We start from the raw sequence: 21,923 nt of genomic DNA, 5'->3' as shown, positions 1-21,923 counted from the left end.
CAGTCATAATGCCGCTGTGCTGTCACATGCACAAGCCACCACGCCGGGAGAGCCGTAGGTGAGCCTGGTGGTCGTCCCTTGGGTCTGGGCTTTCAAAGGGTTACGTGGCCATGGTCTAGAGTCCGTCAGACCCAGAATCGAACCGTAGCTCCTGCTACTTAATTTCACAAGTTCTTCAGGCCTCCCAGTATCTCAAATGGAGGTAGCAGTGCCTACCTGGTTGAAAGAACAATGAGATCGTGTGAAGGAAGTCTGCATTCCCAGCACAGAGTAAAACTAATAGCTGCCCCTCCCAACAGAGCAACCCCCTGCTCGGAGCCACACACGCATGGTTTACACATTGACATCTAGCGCCTCAGTTCACCTCGGCTGCACTCCGAGCTGCATGCTTTCCTTATCTCTAGTTAACACACGAGGAATCGGAGGCGCAGAGAATGGAAGTAATTTGCCCAAGATCCCACTGCTGGTTTGAGCGACAGAGCCAGAACCCTAAACCCAGGTGTCCCGGCTCCAAGACACTGTTTGAACCGCTCTCCTACACCCTCCATGGCTGGCGTCATCCTTGTGACATTTCCGTGTTCAGGACAACAAGGAATTCTCACCCTCGCCAGGCCACATCCCAGGGGCCTCTGGTTATCTCAAGGAATTTTAAGAGATTTTTCTCCAAATGGACTGATTACGTTCCTGTGGGTATTTTCCGTAGGGGGGAAAAAACATTTGGGGTGTGTGGACAAAGAGGCATTGATCAAAGAAACAGCAGCTACCCAAAGTTGGGAATCTCTGTGACCACATGCTCTTAAGAACCAACGTGTAATTTTAAGCCAGTCTGATTTTGCTTTTCTGGTGCTTTCTAAGAAGCCACACAGTGAGTTGGAGAAATTCACAGGCTGTCAATTTGGGATTGATGCCGACAGCTCTGTTCCTCCGCCTCGAAAGTGCTAATGAAAAACACTAATTGGACTTGGCCAATGGCTGAGACGTGTCCCCTTCTTGGAGGGGTGGGGGCAGCATCTCTTTCTCTGGGGTTCGTCCCAGTCCCTCGGTGGCTTGAAGAAGGAAAGGGGCCGCATAGGAACTGAGAGGCCTGGGGCAGGGGGGTGGTGTCCTTTGGGCTGACAGGTGGAGGTGTCAGGTGGAGGATTACGTCTGACACAGCTGTCCCCTGAGCTGTGTGAAGACAGGGCCAGGTATCTTTGTGCCCTCATCCCCCTACCCTGAGTGTCACACAGTGCCTGGGCTGAGAGAGACCCTCCAAATACTCGGCTAATGAAGGCGCGAAGGAGGGAATGAATTCTTGTATGGCCCACAAGCCTCAGTAGGCCAGTTCCTGATGCAGCTCCAAGGAAGGACGGTCTCCACCTGTGGGCCAGTCCTCGGTCTGGGCCCGCAGCACTGTCCACGGTGAGGCGTCGGCCGTCCTCCAGCAGAGCCTCGGCATTTGCCTGCTCACCCTGCTCTACCAAGAGCTTTGCTTCCTTCCTGCGGTGACCTGTCTGCCTTGTCTCCCCACAGGCGTCCTCTCCCTCCCGGCATACTTCAGTCCCTACAACGGCGGGTCGCTGGGCCAGGACGAGCGAGCCGACGCCTACGCCCAGCTGGAGCTCCGCACCCTGGAGCAGTCCCTCCTGGCCACCTGCGTGGGGAGCATCTCCGAGCTGAGTGAGTGTGGCCTCCACAGCCAGCGGGCTCTCGGGGTGGGGGGACGGGAGAAAGAGGTCGTCTTCTGGATTGCAGCCTGCGCCACCTTCACACTTCTTGCCGCCTCTGAAAGCTCGAGCCTTCCAGGCCGGAGGCTGCAGACTCGTGGCCCACAGACCTGTGCGGTGTGGCCAGCATGTGGACTTAATCGCACACGAGTCTGTATTCCTGGTTTCTCGTGAAAAATCAGATAATCTGGTGACACTGTGCCCATCTCCTGCTTGCCAGCCACGGGGCTGTGTAACAGCTAAGCAGACAAACATGTGTCGCCTGCACTGTCACATACCTCGTTACCTTAGAGCTGGCCTGTTGCATTCGTTTATTTTACCTGCCTGGCTAAAAAAGTTGTGCATTCACAGCCAGTATTCCTCCTTGAAAAAAAGCACTCCTGAAACCTCAACATAGAAAAAGGAACATAAAAACAGCTGCTTTGGTGGAAGGAGGGCGTTTCCCAGGACTGTAGGGCTCTGTGCAACACAGCTGGAGACGCCTTGGTCTAGGTCATTACCACCGGACGGCTGCTTCAAAAGAGCCCATTAGGAAGCAAGAAATCCCGTGCACCTCCTGGTCTCTCGCTCGCATTACCCAGTTATGTGAGAAATCAGACTGCACGTTCTTCCTCCTTGGTTCTCCCTCACTGTGTCATGAGACCACCCGGCAGAGGGCGGCCGCACATCCAGGGGTCGCAGCACACAGGATGGAGACAGATAGAGTTTCACTCTGCTCCAGCCTTTTCCAGTTGTTAATTTCTGTGAGTTTTCTGGCCCCTGAACAGTGAATGGCAAACCTTTCTTTTCCTTTAGGATACAGCTTCCTCCTTTCATTCTCCCCTCCCCGCCGCTCCTTCCCAGATAGGAAACAAAAGTGCCTGGTTCAAGGTCTCAGAGCAGATCAGTGTTGGGGCTGGGAGAGAAGGCCAGACTTCTGGCTCTCTGTCTCCCCGGGGGGGTTGCAGGATGGCCACCTGGGTCCCCTGCCCCTTGAGGGACACTGCAGGAAGTAGGCTCAGTGTGTGGCTTGATCTCCAACCCTGACAGATGTCTCCTGGACAGTGGGGTGTGTCTGGGGCCAAGCACAGCCTGTGCTGGGTAAGCTCTCCTGCCTGAGAGCAGTGGAGGGTGCCCTCAGTTGGAAAGCACGTTGTTTTTATTTTGCATTTTGAACATTGAGTGCCTACTGTGTGCAAGGCACCAGATGAAGCACCTCACTCACATGACCTCATGTATTGCTCACACAACTCAGAGAGGTGTGTCCTGATGAGGACACTGAGTCTCAGAGAAGAGAAGTGATTTCCCCAAGTCACACAGCCAGAAGAGTCAGAGTGCAGGCTGCCTCCCGACATGCTGGTGCGAGCAGAGCTCTTTTGCACGTGGGACACACTGAGGGCTTCCTCGCCGCAGCTCGCAGCCCTGCCACCAGCATTCAGGGCAGCGGGTGTGGACCCCGGGATCTGGTCCTCTGTCTTTTCCCGCGGAGGCCTCTGTGTCCCTTACAATCCACAGCCAGGCCGAGGGGAGCATGCAGAAACTTTCCTGCGCCGAAGGCTTGTCCTTACCATTCAGCCCACAGACAGAGCCCCGTTGGTTCTACCAGGTTTTAGTTTGCCCCTTTCACCACCTCCACGGCTACCAGTTCGGCCCAAACCAGGGCCACGTAAAACACACACTGGATGATGTCACTCATCTGCTCCATGTCCCCTCCATCCCTGCTGTGGCCTCCCAGCTCCCTCAGTGGAATCCAGTATCCTCCCCAGAGCCCAGGGTGGAATATACGATCTGGCTCCATCACCTCACAACTGTGCTTCAGCCACCCCGGCCCCCTGGCCGAGCACCTCCCCCCGCCCAGGGCCTTTGCACCGGCTGGTCCCCGTGCCTGTGACCTTTCCCCCCACGTGCTCCAGTATGTTGGTCTTCCACCTTCTTCAAGCCCCTGCCCAAATGAAACGGTATTAGACAGGCCTTCCCTGAGCACCTCATGTAAACGAGCACCCGAGTCTCATTCCTTTCTCTCTTCTCGTGTGGCTTTGGTTTTTTTTTCAAAGCACTGATCACCCAGTGATATTTATCATATATTCACATGTAAATAGTTTGTCAACCCTCTCATCTGACGAGAGCTGTCAGCTTCAGGAGAATAGAGGCTCTGTCTGTTTGGTCCCCTGCTGTCCTGGATCCCTAGTGATTAGAACAGTGCCAGCTGCCGCGTGCGCATGCACGGGTGTGTGTGTGTGTGCGTTAGTTAGAAGGAATGACTTCTCTACTATCCAGTGCATGCCTCCTAGAACCCTCATGGGATCGGTCCACGTCCTGGCCCGGCTACTCCTCGGGGCAAAGGAAAGAAGCAGCCCCGTAGCATCTCTTCACTGACAGCCAGAGAGGCTGTGTCTTGCACAAGCTGCCCCAGCTCCCGGGCTCCGAAACCAGGGCTTTTGTCCACCCACTGCGAAGGGAGGAGGCCAGGTGGAGGCAGATACTGCAGGTTTTTTCTCCAAGACTAAAGAACTTAATGAGGTTAGTGATACTTGGCACCGGGCCCCTTGTACCTAAAACTTTACCCCGGGTTTACCATGCATTAACTCCCTGCGCCGTGCCAAGACCAGCCTGCCAGGTAGGTCAAGAAGTTTCTTTCTTGCATCAGGTCCCACTGCACAGGGAGCTTGGGCACTCGAATTAGTCTCTGTCCCTCTCTCCCCATGCCAGTGTAAATGGGAGGGAACAAGAAGTAAACAAAACAAAACCCTTCTCTTTAAAGGCACCCAGATGGTGTACGCCTCATGTTGAAGAAAGCGCGCTGGATTGCAGACTCTCTGCTGGTTTTATGTGACGGCACATAATGAGGGTTGGACAGAGCAGAGCGAAACCCGTAGCATCTCTGATCAAGGCTCTTGTGATTAACAAGCAGCGAGGACTTGTTTTTCATGCTTGTGGGTGTTTCTGGGCTTCAGACTGAGGTTTCACCCAGCTTAGGATCCAGTGATTCTCAAGAGCAAGAATTGTCCAGAAGCAGCGCTGAGCATCCACCTGTGCTAACGCAAGAGCACAGCCCGGTCTGGGCCACGGGGATTTTAGCTGATGGCTGGGGAGTCTATCTACCCCGCCCCCCACACTCTGAGGCAGACTGAAACTTTAATAAAACACAATAAAAATAAGTGTCTAGAAAAGTGCAATAAAAGGCATGTACGATATGTAAAATGCAAGCCAGTTTTTTATTATTAGATTAGATAGACGTTGCTGTGGGAGTTCTTTAACCTCTGGAATTTCTAAAATTAACTTGTTAGGAACCGATAACAGTTTGCAGACCTGTCCCTGTGCACAGACCACACTTTAAGTAGAAGAGGCGCAACAGCCCAGAGCAAGTGGCTGGGACACAGGGTCCCCGGTTCAAGTCCCGGCTGGTTCCCTTACTAGTCGTGCAGCTGGGACAAATCATCAACTTCTGTGAGCCGGCTTCCCCATCTGTAACATGGAAATGCCTCCCTCAAGGGGCAGTTGCAAAGACTGAATGAGACTTTGCCCATCCTTTCATGTCTGTGGCAAAGCCTAGAAAAGCCAAGGTGGCCGGGAGGAAAGTCGCTCTGGGGGAGCAGCCCAAGCGAGCGGCCTTCTCGGGCCAGAAGGGAGGGCTGCAGAGCCGTGTGTGAGAGACGCCTGGTCGGGGCTGCCCAGAGGCGTGTGTGTCTTTGAGAGAGACCGACAGTGTGCAGCCGGGCGCGGGGCCCAGAGTCCGAGGACGCTGTCTCCAGCTGCCGCTCTGCTGCCTCCGTGGTTTTCCCGAACCTTCCGAAGGCCTCTCTGTGCCTGACTCCCCATTAGGGAACCCTGAAGAGGTACCCCCATTTCTCTCTGGATTTTTTTTTTTTGCCTACATTCTGCCTGTGCGGTCAGAGGACTCTACACCAATAACAACAAGGCAATCACAAATATCATTCATGATGATGACGTCTAGTGTGTCTGCCCTGGAAATGGTATTTCAACAAGATTCCTCTTCGATGCGATCGCAGGCTCTTTGTCTTCTCCACCCTGGGGTCCTGCCTACGGTGAGGGCATGGAGACCTGGGGAAGCGGGAGCGGGGGTTCAACTCACTGCAGCCAGCCCAGCTGTGCAGCTAGCTGTGCTGAGGCGGGCTGGCGGGGGCGGTGACACCAGTTTCTGCCGCCCTGGAGCCCAAGGGCAGGGCTGGGACTCCTGTCCCGGGAACTGTGAGGCAGCCCCATCGCAGGCAGAGGTCCCGGCAGGAAGAGCAGCACAGGAGGTGGCCCGTAGGACAGAGTAATAATAATAACAGGACAGCACCCACAATGGCGCTATACTTAACCTTTATCCAGTACTCCCTCTGTGCCGAGCGTGATGTTGAGTGCTCACACTTACTATTTATTGGCACCCTCACGGTTTTCAGGTTAGATGTGATTGTTCCCAGTTTGCAGATGAGAAACCAAGGCCCTGACCAGTAACCCGTGGAAGGCCCACGGGCTGGAGGGAGCAGGCGTGTCTGACCCTGCGGTCTGTGCTCTTCCCCGCTCACCTGGTGATTCTCGGACCCGGCTGATTCACCGGGGGACCTTTAACAAAGCGCAGTGCCCAGGGCCTGTCCCGACCAAGTAAATCAGAGTCTCTGGGTGGAAGCCGGTGTCAGTAGCTCACCGCCCACAACCCCCTTGGCCCCGGGGTTTGCCAGGAGGCACCCAGACATCCGGGAGCCGCTGCAGGGGCGAGCGTTCTGAGCATTTCTAGGGCCGCTTCAGGGGCGAGGGGTGGCAGGGAGTGAGGACCTGTGGCAGGGGGCCCAGGGGCACTGTCCCCATGGAGATCTCCAGGTCCAGCGGTGTCAGGGTCCCGACTTAGAAGCCAACCTCCACCGCTGTGGCTGTCGTGTGAGAGCTGGGCAGCTAATGAGCTCCAGTCAGGCCCCACCAGATGTTGTATTTTTAAAACGGAAGGAAGGTAGGAGGCTGCTTCTTCATCTCTAAGTGTGCACTGAGCACCTGTGGAGCAGTGGGCCCAGTGCAGGGTGCCAGGGGCCCAGGGGAACAAGCGCCAGACTCACAGAAGCCGTAGAACGAAGGTACACGGAATAAATGAGTGATTTGGTTCGGCCATACATTGAAGGACACTTCACTTGCCTAATTAAAATCTGCTTCTTTCTCCTCCCTTGGGGTCAGCCATATCCAGATGGGGGAGGCTGGCCCACTGGGGAGGCCCCCCGAGTTCCCAGGCCTGAGGAGGATGCCCAGGCGCCGCTTTGCCTAGCACAGAGGGGCCCGCAGGTGCTGGGGCTGCTTCCCCATCCTTTCTCAGCATTGTGGCCTCACACAATGATGGGACGTTTCCTGCCCAGCCTAGGGGGATATTGAAAAGCCTGACTTGGGCAGAAACACAGCACAGGATGTGGGGCCCTGAGGACCCCACAGGCTTCAGTAGCACAGGCCACAGCCAAGGTCATGGCTCAGTTCATAGACTTTGGAGTCAAATAGGCCTGGATTCCAATGGAGACTCTACCATTGACCAGCCCCCTGTCCGTGACTAGTTAACTCAACCCATGTGCACCACAGCCTTCCTGTGACCAGGGAAACATAGGGGGTCAGTATTTGTTTACTGGATAGGCCTCAGTTTCTTCATCTGTAAAATGGGGATAACACCTGGCCCTCGGCATTAGGAGGCTTGAGTTAGATCCTCTTTCTAGGGAAGTGAACGCCAAGCCTGTAGCGCTCAGTGGATGGTGGTAGTGGTGGTTTTGCTTGGCGTGATGGGGTTTCAGGTAGCCTGTCTGCCAAAGCACCTGGGCCTTTGCACGCGGCAGCACAGGGAAGAGTGAGAGACTGGGAGAAGAGCTGGGGAGAGGCCTGCGTGGGTGGTGGAGAGAGTGGGGTGTCGCAAAGGAAACCACGTTAGCCTAGGTTCTGCAGGAGGTGGGCCCTCCCCACGCTTCATTCAGCTACTAGGGCGAGCCTGGAAGTGAAAGGGAAACTAAGTGGCTGTTGTGTTCTAGGTGACAGTCCCCGCCTCCGCCTGCCTGCACGGCACCGGGTAAATAGTAATTACTAAGGCGAGGCTTCACTAATGCTGTCTGGGAAAAACGCGACTGTGAACTCAGACTGTTTTCTGTTTCTCTCCCTCCCTCCCTTCTGCTCTCCCCTCCAGGTGACCTGGTTTCCCGAGCCATGCACCACATGCAGGGGCGCCACCCGCTGTGCCCCGGCTCCAGTCCCGCACGGCAGGCCCGCCAGCCACCCCAGCCCATCACCTGGTCCCCCGACGCCCTCCACACACTCTACTACTTCCTGCGCTGCCCACAGATGGAGTCCATGGAGAACCCCAACCTGGACCCCCCACGAATGGCCCTGAACAATGAGCGGTAGGGATCTCATATGGGCTGCACATCTGGTGGGACAGGCGACCCGTGCGTGTTGACTGACTGACTGAGGGGCAGGGTGAGAAAAGTCCCCTGGCACCGGCCTTCCTGCCTGTGAGGAGGCGGCTGTCACGGGACGGGCTGGGGACGCGGATGAAGAAGGCCTGGCCCAGGAATGCGGTGGGATCGTTTCACCCGGGCTGCGGTGGCGGGCAGCCACTGAGGCTCAGGACGTGGGCTTTGGCCTCTGTCTCGGGTTTGCCAGCTCCAGTGCTCACTTCTCGGGCTCTCGAGAAATCAGCTGCCTCTTTCGTAAAATGAGACACTCACACCCACCCACCTGGAAGGGTGGTAGTGAGAAGCAAGTGAGCTGATGCTCTGAGGAAAAGCAGTTAGGCCAGAGGTCGCTGTCACCTCTTTTGACAACAGTGATGTCATGGTCAGGGATCGTAGGCACATTTTTGCCCCATCCACTCATTTTCAGATGAGACACTGTGGTCCTGGCTGGCTATTCGACCTCCAGCAGGTTAGTGGTCAAACAGCCCCAGGATCCAGGCCTGCTGACTCCCGGTCTAGCGTTTTCTCTACAGGCCTGCAGCCCTCCCACCTGGGGCAGGGCCGCCCAGAGCAGGTGCACACGCAGGCTGCGCTCTGCACGAGGGGCCCGGCGAGGGGCTGAGCGGCGTGCGCACCCACGGGGCCACGTCTGCCCAGGGACAGCTGCCTTTTCTAACAGGTCTCTCAGAGAGCCACCTTCTACATTTTTCTGCCTAGAGAGGATGAGGTTTTCATAGCTTTTCCATAGCACCATATTCGCTGGCATGAGTCTCACCTGGAGGCCACCACGTGGCCACCCAAGGCAGGGTCTGTCCGTGGACTCGAGAATTGTGTGCGTGAAGGTCCCGGAAGTGGGAAAGACTCACCTTTGGTTGAGGGGCCCCGTCTGCTTGCACCGCACCAGCTGCAGGGCCCGGAGAGGCAGAGAGCCTGAGGGTTTCTGTGCCCGTCGTGAAAGCGGGTGATCGAGGACCTGGTACAGATAGTGCCGACGCCTTCCCAGTCCCCCCGCTCCAGCTGCCCACTGTCGTCGGGTAGCGTTGAGTCTCAGCGACTTCCTGGACCTCACGCCCACTCCATGGCCAGGCCCACTCCTCGGGTGCCTCCGCAGTCGGAGAAAACAAAGGCACAAAGATAGATTTCTGCAGCCCAGTTCGTAAAAACGGCCAGCGCGACCACAGTGGCTGTCCTGCAGACGTGTGTCAGACTGGCGGCTGGGGGGGAGGAGTCAGGTGGCCGGGCACAGACAGCACCTCTGGCGTTTGTGAACCTTGAGACGTTCGTGCAAGGTTCCGACCTCCCGGAGCCTCTGCTTCCTTGGCTGTACGTGTGGGGTGGGAGTGAGGCTGTTGTAAGGATTAAACAGTAACAGTCGACATTTGCCGAGCGTTTACTGTGTGCTAGGCACTGTGCTGAGCACTTGACGTGTGTTAGTCCATCCAATGCAAACTGCCGGGAAACGGATGCTCTTCGCGGCCCCGTTTTGCAGATGAGTAAGTGGAGGCAGAGATTCGGTAACTTGCCAAGGCCACATGGGCCCTTCTCATAACCACTACATGTGCTGTCTGTCGTCACATGAGGCATGAAGCAGCAGTGGCCCAGCACATACATGCAGTAGATTCCTAGTACATGCTGCCCCCAATGTTATTATCAGTGGTGTCACTATCAGGTTGTCATTGCCTTATTCCTCTGGGACGTGGACGGCATTTCCAGGACCGAGGAGGGTCGCTCTGGGCCCGACACAGAGCAGGAGGGCATCAGGGGGAGGCCCCGAGATTTCTGAAGGAAGCATCTAGCAGCGAGGCGAAACCAGAGCACAAACCCTGAGCCCAGCTGTTTCTGCTTTGTGAAGAAATTGTTGTGGTTGCTGGGGTTGGCTGCGGAGGGGAAAGAGCAAGGAAAACCGTGTGTGGTGGGGCGGAGGAGGTGGCCTGCTCATTGTTTGGTGCGGTCCCCAAGGCCTGGCTCCCCAAGCAAAGGTGGCTGGGAGAAGAGGACCTGGAGCCTTCCTTGGACCTGCTGCCCTGGGCTGGGCTGCTTGGCCAGCCGGCTGTGGCCGTGGCTGCCGGCCGTGGGGCAGGCCAGGGCAGTGCCCTTCCGAGGCCACTGTGTACGGAACCCCGACAAGGTCTCTGTGGCTGCCCTCTGGCATCCCTCCCGGGAGGGCTCCTGTCCCCAGTGCTCTAGAACATAACATCGGGGTTTCTGGAGGGCCTGAGTTGCTTGTCGGTAGCAGCTGAGCTCAAATGGTAACAGAACACACATACGTGTTTCGATATCACTTTATTTGAAAGCCACATTGTCTGTGGCACAAAGAAATGGGCAGCAGAGCCTTCGTCCCATGAACCATTTCCAGTGAGTATCAGACACATGGGAAATGGGAAACTGCCGTTAGGAAAAAAGAATCCCCACATTTCAGACTTGGGCACTAACAGGCGGACACCCTAAGGACACCCAGGCCTACAGGCGGCCCGGCAGCCCCCCGGGAGCCTGATTCCCGGCTGCAGAAACGGATGCTGCCGTGCTTGAACTCGCTCTGACGGGGCAGGTCCCGGAGAGCCTGTCTGCCCCTTCCTGGAGGCCACTGAGCTGACGCAGGACAGCAGGCTGGTCCGCACGCGCCCTCAAGGCACCACCACGCTGACAGCCTTTTTTTCCAATCACAGTTGACCTACGATATGATGTTCACTTCAGGTATACAGCACAGTGATTAGACATTCACACACCTTACGAAGCCATCACCTCGATGGGTCTAGCATCCTCCCAACACAGTAATATTGCGATTACAGTATATTGACCATATGCTCTATGCCGCTCCAGGCTCCTCCCCAGAGATCTGGGGGGACCCGGGTACACAAAGTGGCTGGAGTTTGCCGGTGCTCCAGGGTGACGGAGCTGTGCTTCTGTGAGCCTGGGTGTGTGTGTGTATCTGTCTCTTCCCCTTCCCTTCCCTTCATTTCCTCCCTCTGTCCCATGTCAGGAGTGGGGGTGCCAGGTCCCCAGCCAGAATCGGTCAGAGCGTCTGATTTCAGGTGTGTGGCCCCGGACACCTCTGTTTGGGGACTTGGTGGTTTGGGGATTACCGGGTCTCTTCCACGGCCTTGCACATGTGGGCTGAGGAGGGCAGTTTGGGGGCATGGGTTTGGTCACACAGCACCCTTCACGGGGCCATGCAAGCCTGTGTTCACAGGTTTCTGCTTTGAGGAAGTTACCCTTCCTCCTTCTAGTCGGCAGCTGCGTGACCACATCCGAGCTGCTAAGGGGTGGGGCATGTGTTCATCCTTCTTGTGAAGCTCATCGCGATGTTCCCTGCTGAGCCACGTGCTGCCTCTGCGCTCCTCGGTCTTTAGCATCCCTCCTTAAGGGGCCCTTCCCCCCAGAGCCTCCTGCTCTGGGTCTGGGAGGGGAGGTGGTGGGGGCAGGGAGTTGGAGAAACAGGGGAGCTCAGGGTGGCAAGGGGAACAGCTTTGCAGGGGACACGAAGGCTCTGTAACGTACTGCCACCTTCTGCTCCTGTGAGCCAGGCACAGGCATTGGAGCAGAGGCCCCTCCGTGCCTCAGACTCCTCACCTGTGAAATGGGGCTAAGTGAGCCCATCGAGGGCAAGAAGTGAGGTAACACCTATGAAGGGCATTTCTGCCTACCTCTGTTTCTTTTGGGCCCCATACCAAACCAGCGAGGCAAGTGCCAGCACTACCTGATGTTTCAAATGAAGGCATAAGGTGGGGGGACATCCAGCTGCTAAGTGTCTGGGCAGGGATTCGAACCAGGTCCCTGGTTCACTGGCATGCCTTTCAACATCCCAGGCTACAGCTTGCCCACCCAGCTGCTGAGACCTGGTTCTAAAGCTCTAAGGCGACCTGGGTGTGTCCCAGTATTTGGGGCCACCTCCTCCAGGGCCGTTCCAGCCCCACCTGCCTCTGCTCTCCCAGGAAGCCTCCCTGGCCACCCAGGGAGAGCCTCTCAGCTGGAACCTCCCGGCACCCTCCCAAGATGCCTTTCTTGTGGAAGCTGTGCATCACGGGCACCAGCGAGGCACAAGGCAGGGTCTCAAAGGCAGGGTGAGTCACAGCTGCTGCCCTGCAGGGTGTGTCGTCACCCGAGACCAAGCTCAGAAAGTGAAAGAACTTGCTGGAGATCGGGGTTACCCAGGGAGAGGGAGGAGCCTCCTGCCCCCAAGTCTGGAGGAGCGTGGACCGCCTTCTGGCTGACTGCTGCCCTTCCCAGGCGTGCCTGCAGGCCGAGGGATGGGGAGCTGGGAGAGCATCCCAGGTGGAGGATGCCTCCTCGGTCATTGTCGTCCTGGAATAGGGAGCATGGGAAGTAGGAGAAAGGCTGCATGCAGCAGCAGCAGGTAAAGCGCTGGAAGAAACGTCATCAAGCAGAGCGCATGGAGGGGGACAGACACAGTTAGAGGTGCAGAGGGGGCTGAGGGAGACAGGAGGTGAACCAGGTCTCTGCCTCAGAGCCTCAGGTCCCAGGGTCCAGGTTCCCCAGGCGGCATTCCCAAGTACACCTGTCGCAGCTGGAGCGGAGGAGCCTGGAGAAATGTGTGTTCCTCGAGGGATATCTGGGGCTGACAGTGGCTACCTGCCTACAAACCAGCCTATGTGCCTAATCCTGAGGCCCCAGCCCTTCGCCTCCACCCTGCACAGGCCTGCACGGTGCCCCTTGGGGAAGGGCGACACACTCAGAGAGGCTTGGGGCCTGCCAGTGCTCAGGACGCAGAGCCAGGAGCAGCGTGGGGACCCTGCCAGCCTGAGCAGGGACGAAGCCTGGGAATGTCTGGTGCCATGATTTCTTAGCCAGCCGGCAGAGTTCTACCGAGGAGGGGACCCCTGTTCAAAGACGTGTGTCCAAGATCTAAGTCGTCTCTTTCTGACTCTAGAACCTTTGGCCAATCTCACCAGAGCTCACGTTCTCTAGACAACTCACATTCAGACCTGAGAACCACCTGTAAGGTGTGAGGACTAAATGAGTTCAAGTATGCAGCACGTTCAGAACAGTACCTGGGACCCATGCACAGTATTAACTGCTGTGATTATGGATGTGATCGTTTGTAATAGGCAGAGGGGACGTGGTGCCTTGGGCAGACAGTGAGGGGCAGTGTGGCAGAGCCAGGGGGCAGGCAGCCTGGTGCGGAGGGAGCCCCAGAGGGAGCCGACCTCGTGGGCTGACATAAGGACAAGGCTGAGCTTGCAGCCTGAGAGGTCCTGCCCCCGTGGCCCAGCTCGACGGTTTCTGTGCGTGGCTGGTTCTTATTTGCTCCTCTCCCCACACCACACCCTTGCTCAGTGCCTGAACCCCTCTGAGACTGGGGGCAGCAGAAGGTTCCAGGAAGCCCTCCCATACTGCTCACCTTGATGCCGTGAGGAGAGGAGCTCCTGCCAAGATCCCCTCCCCACCCCCATGCGCAGAGCCCACAGCCTGGAGCAGACGGGGGTGTCCCCCTGCACCACCAGGCGGGTTCAGGAGGAGTGTGGGGCCCACATACCGGCTTAACACCTATCCGAGCCCCTAGTTTCCATAAAGCTGTTTTTGCACAGGCCACTGGGGCTGCTGCCCAAAGGTTGAAGCCCTAGTCCAGGTGGGATCCTGGTGGAAGATACTTTGTGTCCGGCCCAGCTCTTGGCTGCCCTGTTCCATGTCACGCTGGCCAAGAAGTTTCCAGCAAGTACATGAACAGAACTGAAAAGGCGTCAGTTCAAGGTCCCATCCGCTCCACACCTGCGGCTTCACGTACTGCCAAGGGTCACCCTGTAGGTGTCGTCTCTGCTACCTTATAGCTGTGGGACACACCAGCTCGTCTTCTCGGCCTCAGCGTCCTCATGGGTCAGACAGTGACGATAATAAACAGCTCCTGGGGTCGGAGGAGGTGATGCACACAGTGAGGCACTCAGCTCAGTGCCCAGCCCAGACACATGCCAACTGAATGGCAGCCACCACCCTCCTCATTCTTGTAAGGGTCATCACCATGTTTAGATGACATGTTTGACATCCAGAACAGTCTTTCTTCATTGTCTCAGAATGTGCTCTCGAACGTGCTCTCAGAATGTGCTCTCGAGTGGTATCTGGGTTAGTAATAGTGCCACTAATACAGTCACTAACACTACTGTTGATATCACTAACATAACCACCACTGCTGACAATAATTAACAATGCAGCTACTTACGCACACCACCGCTAACGACAGCCAGCCTCCCGGAGCGCTTACCAACAGAGACAGGAACCATCTTCAGTGCATTACTTGTTAGCTCACTTCTCCTGGTGCTTCTGTGGGTCAGCAGGGAAGGGGTATAAGGTTATGAAGGTTGTGAGCTAATGTGGTTGAGTCTGCAGCCTAATGAGGGAGGCAGAGAACGAGAGGGGAGGAGTGAGCTCACGCCAGCAGATGGCGCGGAGGAAGCTGGGTGGCCTGGTGCTGTCCTAGGTCGGCCCTCGGCCCCTGCGGTCCACCTGGATTCAGCCCTGGCCTCATGCGGCGGGGTGGCCTCCGGCGGGCCATTTGGCCTCTGTGCCTCAGTCTGTCCTTCCGAGCGTGGGGATAAGAGTGCCCCCTTACAGGGTGTTGCGGGGTTGGGTTACAGACATAAAGCACCAAGAATAGTGGCCGGCCCACAGCAGGTATCCTCATCGCTGCCGGCCCTGCCGCAGTCCAGAGGGTGAGGATGTCTGGAAAGGCTGGAGTTGGGGGGGCGGGGGGGCGGCATCCGGACGGGGGTGGGGGGGACTCTAACGGGGCGGAAGACAAGGCCCCAGGAGATTGGGACAGGACAGTGGCGTGGACAGCCAGAGTCACAGAAGAACTCTTGTTTCAAAGTGTGCATGTCATGACAGAAATTAGATGTTTTTTTAAGTTATCGCTACTTGTTCAAGCAAATGTTCCTTGGGGGCTCTTCCTGTACCCTCCAAGGTGCCCCGAGTGAGGGTCAAACCCGGTGCCTCTGCGATGGCGGCGGTCTCCTCAGGCCTTCTGAGCCTCTGTGTCCTCCTGTGCAAAGTGAAGATCGGAGCCAGGCCCACTCCCTGGGGGTTCCCCAAGATCTGGGGGGTGGCCCCGACACAAATAAGGCGCACAGCGAGGAGAGAGGCGCTGCTCCGCTCCGCTCCAGATGCAGAGGGGCCATCCCCCTCAGAGGAGCACTTGACGTGAGTGCGGGACGCCCGCAGAGGGGCTGCGGCTCCGTCTGGAGAAGTGGGCTGGTTAATCTTTTGCTCAGCTTGCGAAAGCATTTTCTTATCAGATAATAGAGATGATGGCAGTGGTGGCTCTCTGCTACTGACTCGCGGTTCCCTTAAATACCATTTCAAGAAGATTTGCAACGTTAAGCTCTTTTCTCTCTTTTCCGCTCCTCCTCATTGTGCACTGCATTTCCATCTGTTTACCCGAAATGGAAGTGAAAGAAATCAGAATAGCTGTGGGGTGAATTGAGTACTCGTCTCCATGTGTTCCCCAGACTGCACACCCAGGAACCCCCACCCCCTCGGCGTGTGTACGTCTGCGGTGCACCCGGGAAGCCTTCCCTCCCACCGTCCCCATCGCCATCAAGTTTTTTAAATTCCAGAGCCTTCCTCTGTCTGGACTTACCTTGCTTACGTATTCGTTTACGGACATGTCTTGCCTCCTCAGCCCACTAGAACGTGTCACGGGTGGGCCTGGATCCCACCGTGTCCTCAGCACGTAGAACACGGGCCCCAGCACGTAGGGGGCAGTTTAGTATTTTGTTCTGTTAGTGAATGAGCTGCAGAGCCTGAAGGTTGGTCTCTTTGGGGTCGAAGACCATAATATGGGGTCGAAGACCATAATATGGGGTCCTCTGCCCCTCCATTTACCAGTTACGTACTTCGGGCGAGGGATTTAATTTCTGAAGTAATGCATTTGAAGGACTGAGCACGGAATAAACTCTCCACACACGGAAGCTATTATCAGTGTAATTAGTTTTCACAAACCCGTGGAAGCACCAGAATAACTAAATCTTGTTTAATGCATAAATAATCCCAAAATGACGATGAATTTAAGTATCACATCTACTCAAAATGCATGTTTTCTCTCCCTCTCATCTCTACCTTCTTCAGCCCCTGCCCTCACTCCCCTCTTAACTCAGCCCTGATGGCAGCCAGCCAGAAGATGAGGTAGACCAGATGTCACAAAGGACTAACTCAGCGAGGACTATTTTGGACAGACATACATACAAACTTGAGATTTATCACAGCTCACCACCCAAGGATTTTAAAGAACTCTAACATCCGGATTCCCTCCACCTATTGGTTCAGAGACCAAGAAAGAAGTCAGGCAGGGGTCCCGTGCCGCAGTCCCCTTGCTCGAGGGTTGGCCACAGTGCGCACATGGCGGGCTGTCACGGCCAAGTGTTAAGCCTGGGAGGGGTGTGGTCTGGTTTATTTTTACACGAGCTAGAACACCCCAGGGCTATCCAGCCTTTTGGCATCTTTGGGCCACACTGGAAGAAGAAGAGTTGTCTTGGGCCACACATTAAATACACAAACACTAACAAAAACAAAAAAAAATCCCATAATGTTTTAAGTAAAGTCACGATTTTGTGTTGGGTAGCATTCTTAGCCATCCTGGGCTACATGTGGGCCAGGGGTTGGGCACCCCTGATCCAGACAGAGCTTTAGTTTATAAAGTACTTTAAACACCCAGCTGTCTAACAGATCCTCACATTAGCTCTTGGAGGGGGCCATTGCCATCATTTACAGAGGAGCAGACTGAGGCTTTGAGAGAGGGTCGGGGGCATCCAAGGTCACAGGTGGGAAGACGCAGGTCTGAGGCCAGCAGAGAGGTTCAATTAGAATAACACGGGGGATTCACAGGGTCCAGGGCGCTGCATCCCTCCCGCCTCCCAGGAGAGAGCCGGCAGGATGCCAGAAGCCGGGTCTCCGAGCATCTCCTCTACCCAGCGTGACTCCTTGGAGCCTCTTCCCCAACAGACTTGAATTGGCTGGTCCTGGGGTGGGGCAGCCTGAGGGTGGGCGGCTTTCCGTCCAGCATCCAGGAATGAATGGGCCAGGGACTGGGGGCGGACGCAGGAAGTGGCAGTGCCAGATAACAGGGGCTGGAGACAGGACAGGATCCCAACCCGGCCATGGACAAGTGCCCTCAGGGGCTGCCTGTTGCGTACAACTTCCTGTCCCATTGTTGGGCCCACTGGTCCCCACAGAACAGGAGAAGACCGGAACGCCAGGCCCTGGGCTGCATTCGCTGGAGTGTTTTTATAACACAGTGGCAACAATCCCCTTTGTCTGCAGCCTTGCTGGAAAATCCCACCTTTAAAGGGATTGAATTTGCTTCTTCAAGGAGGTCATTCGGAGGCTGAGCTGTTGACTTTGCAGACATGGAGTGGGGGCCGCAGAGGCGCTCAGGCGGGATCTGGCAGCAGGCGGGGCTGGGTTCCGGCCCGCTCCTGCTTGCCTGCCGGCGGCTCGGCGGAGTTTCCTCCTCCCACAGGGCCAGCCACCTCTGACAGCTGTTGTTGCCCCCCAGGTCCTGCTTTCATCTTTGAGATTTGGGGGCAGAAGGCTCTTAAAGGGTCCACATGACCCTCTGAGCCTCCGGTTCCCGCCAACCTCAGGGCTGACGCGCTGTGGGTGCAGAAGCCAGAGTGTGGGCAGAGTGGTGAGGTGGGCCCGCTGAGGGGAGCCTTTTGCCCACTGAGCCTGTCAGTGGGCGGGCTCCGAGTGGGCAGTTTGGTCTCCTGAAAGACCCAAGAATCTTTTTTTTCTTTTTCTTTTTAAGAGCTGGACAAATCACCATGGGCTGACTGTGTGACCTCAGACATGTCTCCAAACCTCTCCAAGCCTCAGTTTCCACATTTGTAAAGCGCAGACTAACGATACGTCCCTCAAAAGCATGACTGTATCGAAGGGTCATGTATGCAAAATGGCCCCATGATCACCTAGCACATAGTAGGCCCTCAGCACATCACAGCAGTGAAGCTTTGCTGCTCAGAAGCCAATGGCAGAGTCTTGCCTGAGGCTGAGGCCGGGATGCAGGTGCAGAAGCAGGGTCAGTTCCTGGGAGCTGCCCCGTCTTTTCCTCTCTCTGTTGGGTCGGGTCACAGCCACTAGGTGCCAATCAAGAACCCCCCCCTTCACATGTGCATTTCTGTCAGGCCTCAGGAGCCCCACACCCCTGCCTCCTTTTAGAAGTTTCTGGAAACCCTTTACCTGACAGTCCGAGTAAGTCATCTTTCTGCCTTAGACGGTGGGATGTGAGGAAGGTAGGGGCTGTGGGACTTCACTCAGCTGAATGAAAACAGGAATTCCTATCCGGAAACCCTGCACAGAAGCCCCCCCATCTGGCTCTGCTGCCCAGCAGGCGTCTGTGGGGTAAATGAAGCAGGCCGCTAAGCCCTAGGGTCCCCCCAAGCCTGCCTGGCTGGCAGAGGCGAGTGCGGGGTGACAGGAGCCCGTGGGAGGGGCATATGTCTGAACAGGTCGGAGGCCTTCTTCTGTCTGGCTTCCAGATGGCGAAAGAGTGTGTGGTTTCCGTCAGCCACCACAGACGCCCCACACGGGTAAGGAAGGCCGGTCTCTTGCACACGGCCAGCAGTGAGCCCCATAGGTGAGGTGTGGCCCGTAGGCCCAGGGAGCCACACCCGGCACGGCACCGTGGAGAGAGCTGCTTTCGCCCCACGCCATGCTGGTGTGTGGGAGGCAGCGATACTCCAGCCAACCAGACCGGCAGCCCGCCCCCAAGAGCTCTGGCCTGAGAAATGGGCCAGACGCCCCTGGCCTCGCAGCACCCCGAGCCCTCCCTGCTGTGAGAAAGGGCAGAGAGGGCGGTGGCCTGCGTGCCGTCTCCACCAGCATCTGTGCCATCCCACCCACATGAGATGCCACCCCAGAATCAGGCCGGGTCCCCTCCACCGGGGCCTAAGGCCACGATGACTTGTGCAGAACCACCTGCCGCCACTGCCCTCCCTGAGGAGGCGCCATCCCAGCACCCTGGCTGCCCTCCCAGGAAATGCCGTAGCCCCTGTTGGCCGAGCAACCCCCAGAAAGCTGTTCCTAGGCAGAAAATTCTGCAATGAAATGGTGGCCTTTTTATCTGGGAAGTATTTTCTTTTTTTTTTTTTCTAAAGAGAACCATTTGCCAATACCAAAGAATGGAAGACAACCTTGGCTGGTGTGGCTCAGTGGATTGAGTGCCGGCCTGCAAACCAAAGGGTCATGGGTTCAATTCCCAGTCAGGGCACATGCCTGGGTTGCAGGCCAGATCCCCAGTAGGGGGCACGTGAGAGGCAACCACACATTGATGTTTCTCTCCTTATCTTTCTCCTTCCCTTCCCTTTCTCTAAAAATAAAAGTCTATATAATCTTAAAAAAGAATGGAAGACACAGGAGTTCCCCATTTCCTGAGCTCACTTGCCTGACTTAGAATGTTCTGGAGTGAGAGCAGACCCTGAAAACATGTGAGCAGCAGAGGGCTTGGCCCCCAGGCATGAGACCTGGGCCATGCCTACAAAAATTCAAAGAGCAGGTTTCTAACTCGGGCTCCCGTGCTGAGGGGTGGGCAGCGACAGTGAGCACAGTGGTCTCTGCCTTCAGAGAAATTATGGTCCAGAGGAGGAAGCAGACAAAAAGCCACACGAATGAAATGTGACCGTATAGGCTAGGTGCTGAGACTGCAGTGCCGCAGGGAGAGTGGAGACCGATTCCAGGGCGGGTGGCAGGCCGGGCTCCCACTGCCGGGCGGGACGGTGTGGGCCATGCGGGGGCTCCGGGCACCCGGACCCCAGGGCGACCAGATGTCCCATTTGCCTGCCCAGCCCTCACTTACGCCTGCTGTCCTGACGTTGTTGGTAATAGCACACCGTTTCCCTCCCAAAAGAGGCCCGTGTGGGTGACAAACTGTACGGTTGCTGGGCCTGATACTCACCATCCCTAAGACGAGGGCGAGGGGGCGGGGTCTGGGAGACCGGAGGCCGGGGCCACCCCCCAAGGCCGAGTGGCCATGGAGCGTGCTCTTCGGGAGCTGCCTGAGATCACCTCCCAGCGTGGCCCCTTTCTCGGTGCACGACCTGGGGCAGGCACCACACCTCTCCAGCCTCAGTTTCCCCATGTGTGAGGTGGGGATAACAACAGTATCTGCTTCACAGAGTAGACAGGAGGATTAACCGAGGCCAGAGATTAAACATTAAAAAGGACTTAAAAGAGGGCCAGGTGCTGGGCAGATGCTCTGCAGGTGGTCGTGGCCTGTGCTCTTCTGTTGTCCCTGGAGGCCCCGGGAGCCCGCACAGGATGTCCCTGTTGTCACACACAGTCGACCTCCCCTTCCAGGGCTCACTTTTGGGTTCCACTGGGGCCTGAAGGGCGACCCTGCCCCGCCCCCGCCCCGAGAACAGGCAGGAAATCACATGCAGCTAATCCTGACTTGGTTGCATTCTAAACTTGTACCCCTATGCATATGTGGACAGTGGGGCTTCATCCAGGGCCTCTAATCTGTACCAGCTGAGCTTTAATAAGGACAGTGTATTTCCCCCACAGAGAGCCCTACGCTCTGCCTCTAACAGGAGTCACCTGTCCCCAATGGGAGACTGTGCCCGGTGTTAGGTAGCTGCAGGTTCTTCTGAGGCAGCGCAGCGGCTGGAGAGGGTGGGCCTAGGGGTCAGAGAAAGGTGCCTGGCCAGCTCCGACTCCACGCTGAGCCAAACCATTCTGGTTTACCAAGCAGCTCTAGAAAAATAATTAGTCCAAGATGTGAACTGGACTAGAATGGCCTCCTTTGTGCGAGGGGTTCAGCCTGACTTCAGCGGACGGCGTTGGTGTTATTCTCTGTGGACGATGTGGCTTGGTGTCAGGCCATGGTGGCTCTCTAGAAATCATGGTGAGGACCTCTGAGGGGCACGGCAAAGCCGACCTTGACCTTCCCAGAAAGATCGCTGCCTGTGGAGCTGTTCCCGGTTGGGAGACAGTGTGGCGTCCTCACAGGTTGCAATCGCGCCAGCCCCGGCCCAGATACCGCAGCGGGGAGGGCTGTGGGAGCAGCGTGCTCACAGCAGGCCCGTGAGAAGGGTGCCCGCACGGGGAAGTCCCCCTGCAACTCGGTCTTGCAGTGGCTCCCACTGGAGGTGGGGCAGAGTCCTGGGAAGAATTTAGGGCTGAGGGTGGGAGACATTCCGGCCGCCCCCTCCTTTGATCTTCATCTGCAGCCATCTGGCTGGTCCCTGTGGGATTCCTCTCCTACAGTAAGTGTGCTCAGGGCTCGGGGCCGGGCTGGGCTTAGAGAGTGATGGGGAAATCTCGTTAGGGAGCCAGCCTGAGGCACCGAGGACCACCCCAGACCCTCCCAGCCCTGGGAGCCAGGCCCACACCCGGGCCCTCTGTGCTCCCAGACAGGGACGGAAGAAACCACGGAACGGTTTTCTCAGGGCTGAGCTTGGCCAGGTCTCAAGGCCCTGCCCAGCCAGTAGGCACATCCGGGGTCTGCCTGAGTGCTCATACCCAGTTCCTCGTGGGTGGGCACAGAGGGGACATGCCTGCTGGCTGGGGACGGAAGCACAAGGCCTTCTCATGCCTGGGGCTTGAGTGGCCCATCTGCCAACCTGACTCTTTCCCAGAGGCCCCTGCCCACCTCGAGAAAGAACAGAGCCTCCTTTGAGCTGGAAATTGGAGGCGTTTCCTGTTCTATGTTGTTAAGACACCGCTTATAGGACTGTAATCCTAATAAATCATATGCTTGCTGAGTGGGGCAGGGTTTATTTTTTTTTCCAGGCTGCAGGGACCTCTTAAAACCAAGGCCTTAAGAAGTTTACTCTCCTTCATTTTTTTTAACAGGGAAAATGGCTTTTGCAGACCTGGT

The 21,923-nt window shown here is 56.7% G+C and overlaps 1 protein-coding gene across 1 annotated transcript in view; it reads left to right on the top strand.

Moving 5' to 3' along the window:
• ABTB2 (ankyrin repeat and BTB domain containing 2) overlaps nt 1-21,923 on the top strand; it is a 171,677-nt gene that overhangs the window by 125,570 nt on the left and 24,184 nt on the right. Inside the window, exons 2-3 of the mRNA XM_045825464.1 lie at nt 1,513-1,659; nt 7,834-8,047. Coding sequence (XP_045681420.1) covers nt 1,513-1,659; nt 7,834-8,047 — 361 coding nt within the window. The remainder of the gene's footprint in view (nt 1-1,512; nt 1,660-7,833; nt 8,048-21,923) is intronic.

Source organism: Phyllostomus hastatus, unplaced genomic scaffold, assembly GCF_019186645.2.
Source record: "Phyllostomus hastatus isolate PE091 unplaced genomic scaffold, TTU_PhHast_1.1 phas_scaffold_585, whole genome shotgun sequence".
NCBI classification, from domain to species: domain Eukaryota; kingdom Metazoa; phylum Chordata; class Mammalia; order Chiroptera; family Phyllostomidae; genus Phyllostomus; species Phyllostomus hastatus.
This window is presented reverse-complemented; position numbering and strand designations above follow the sequence as displayed.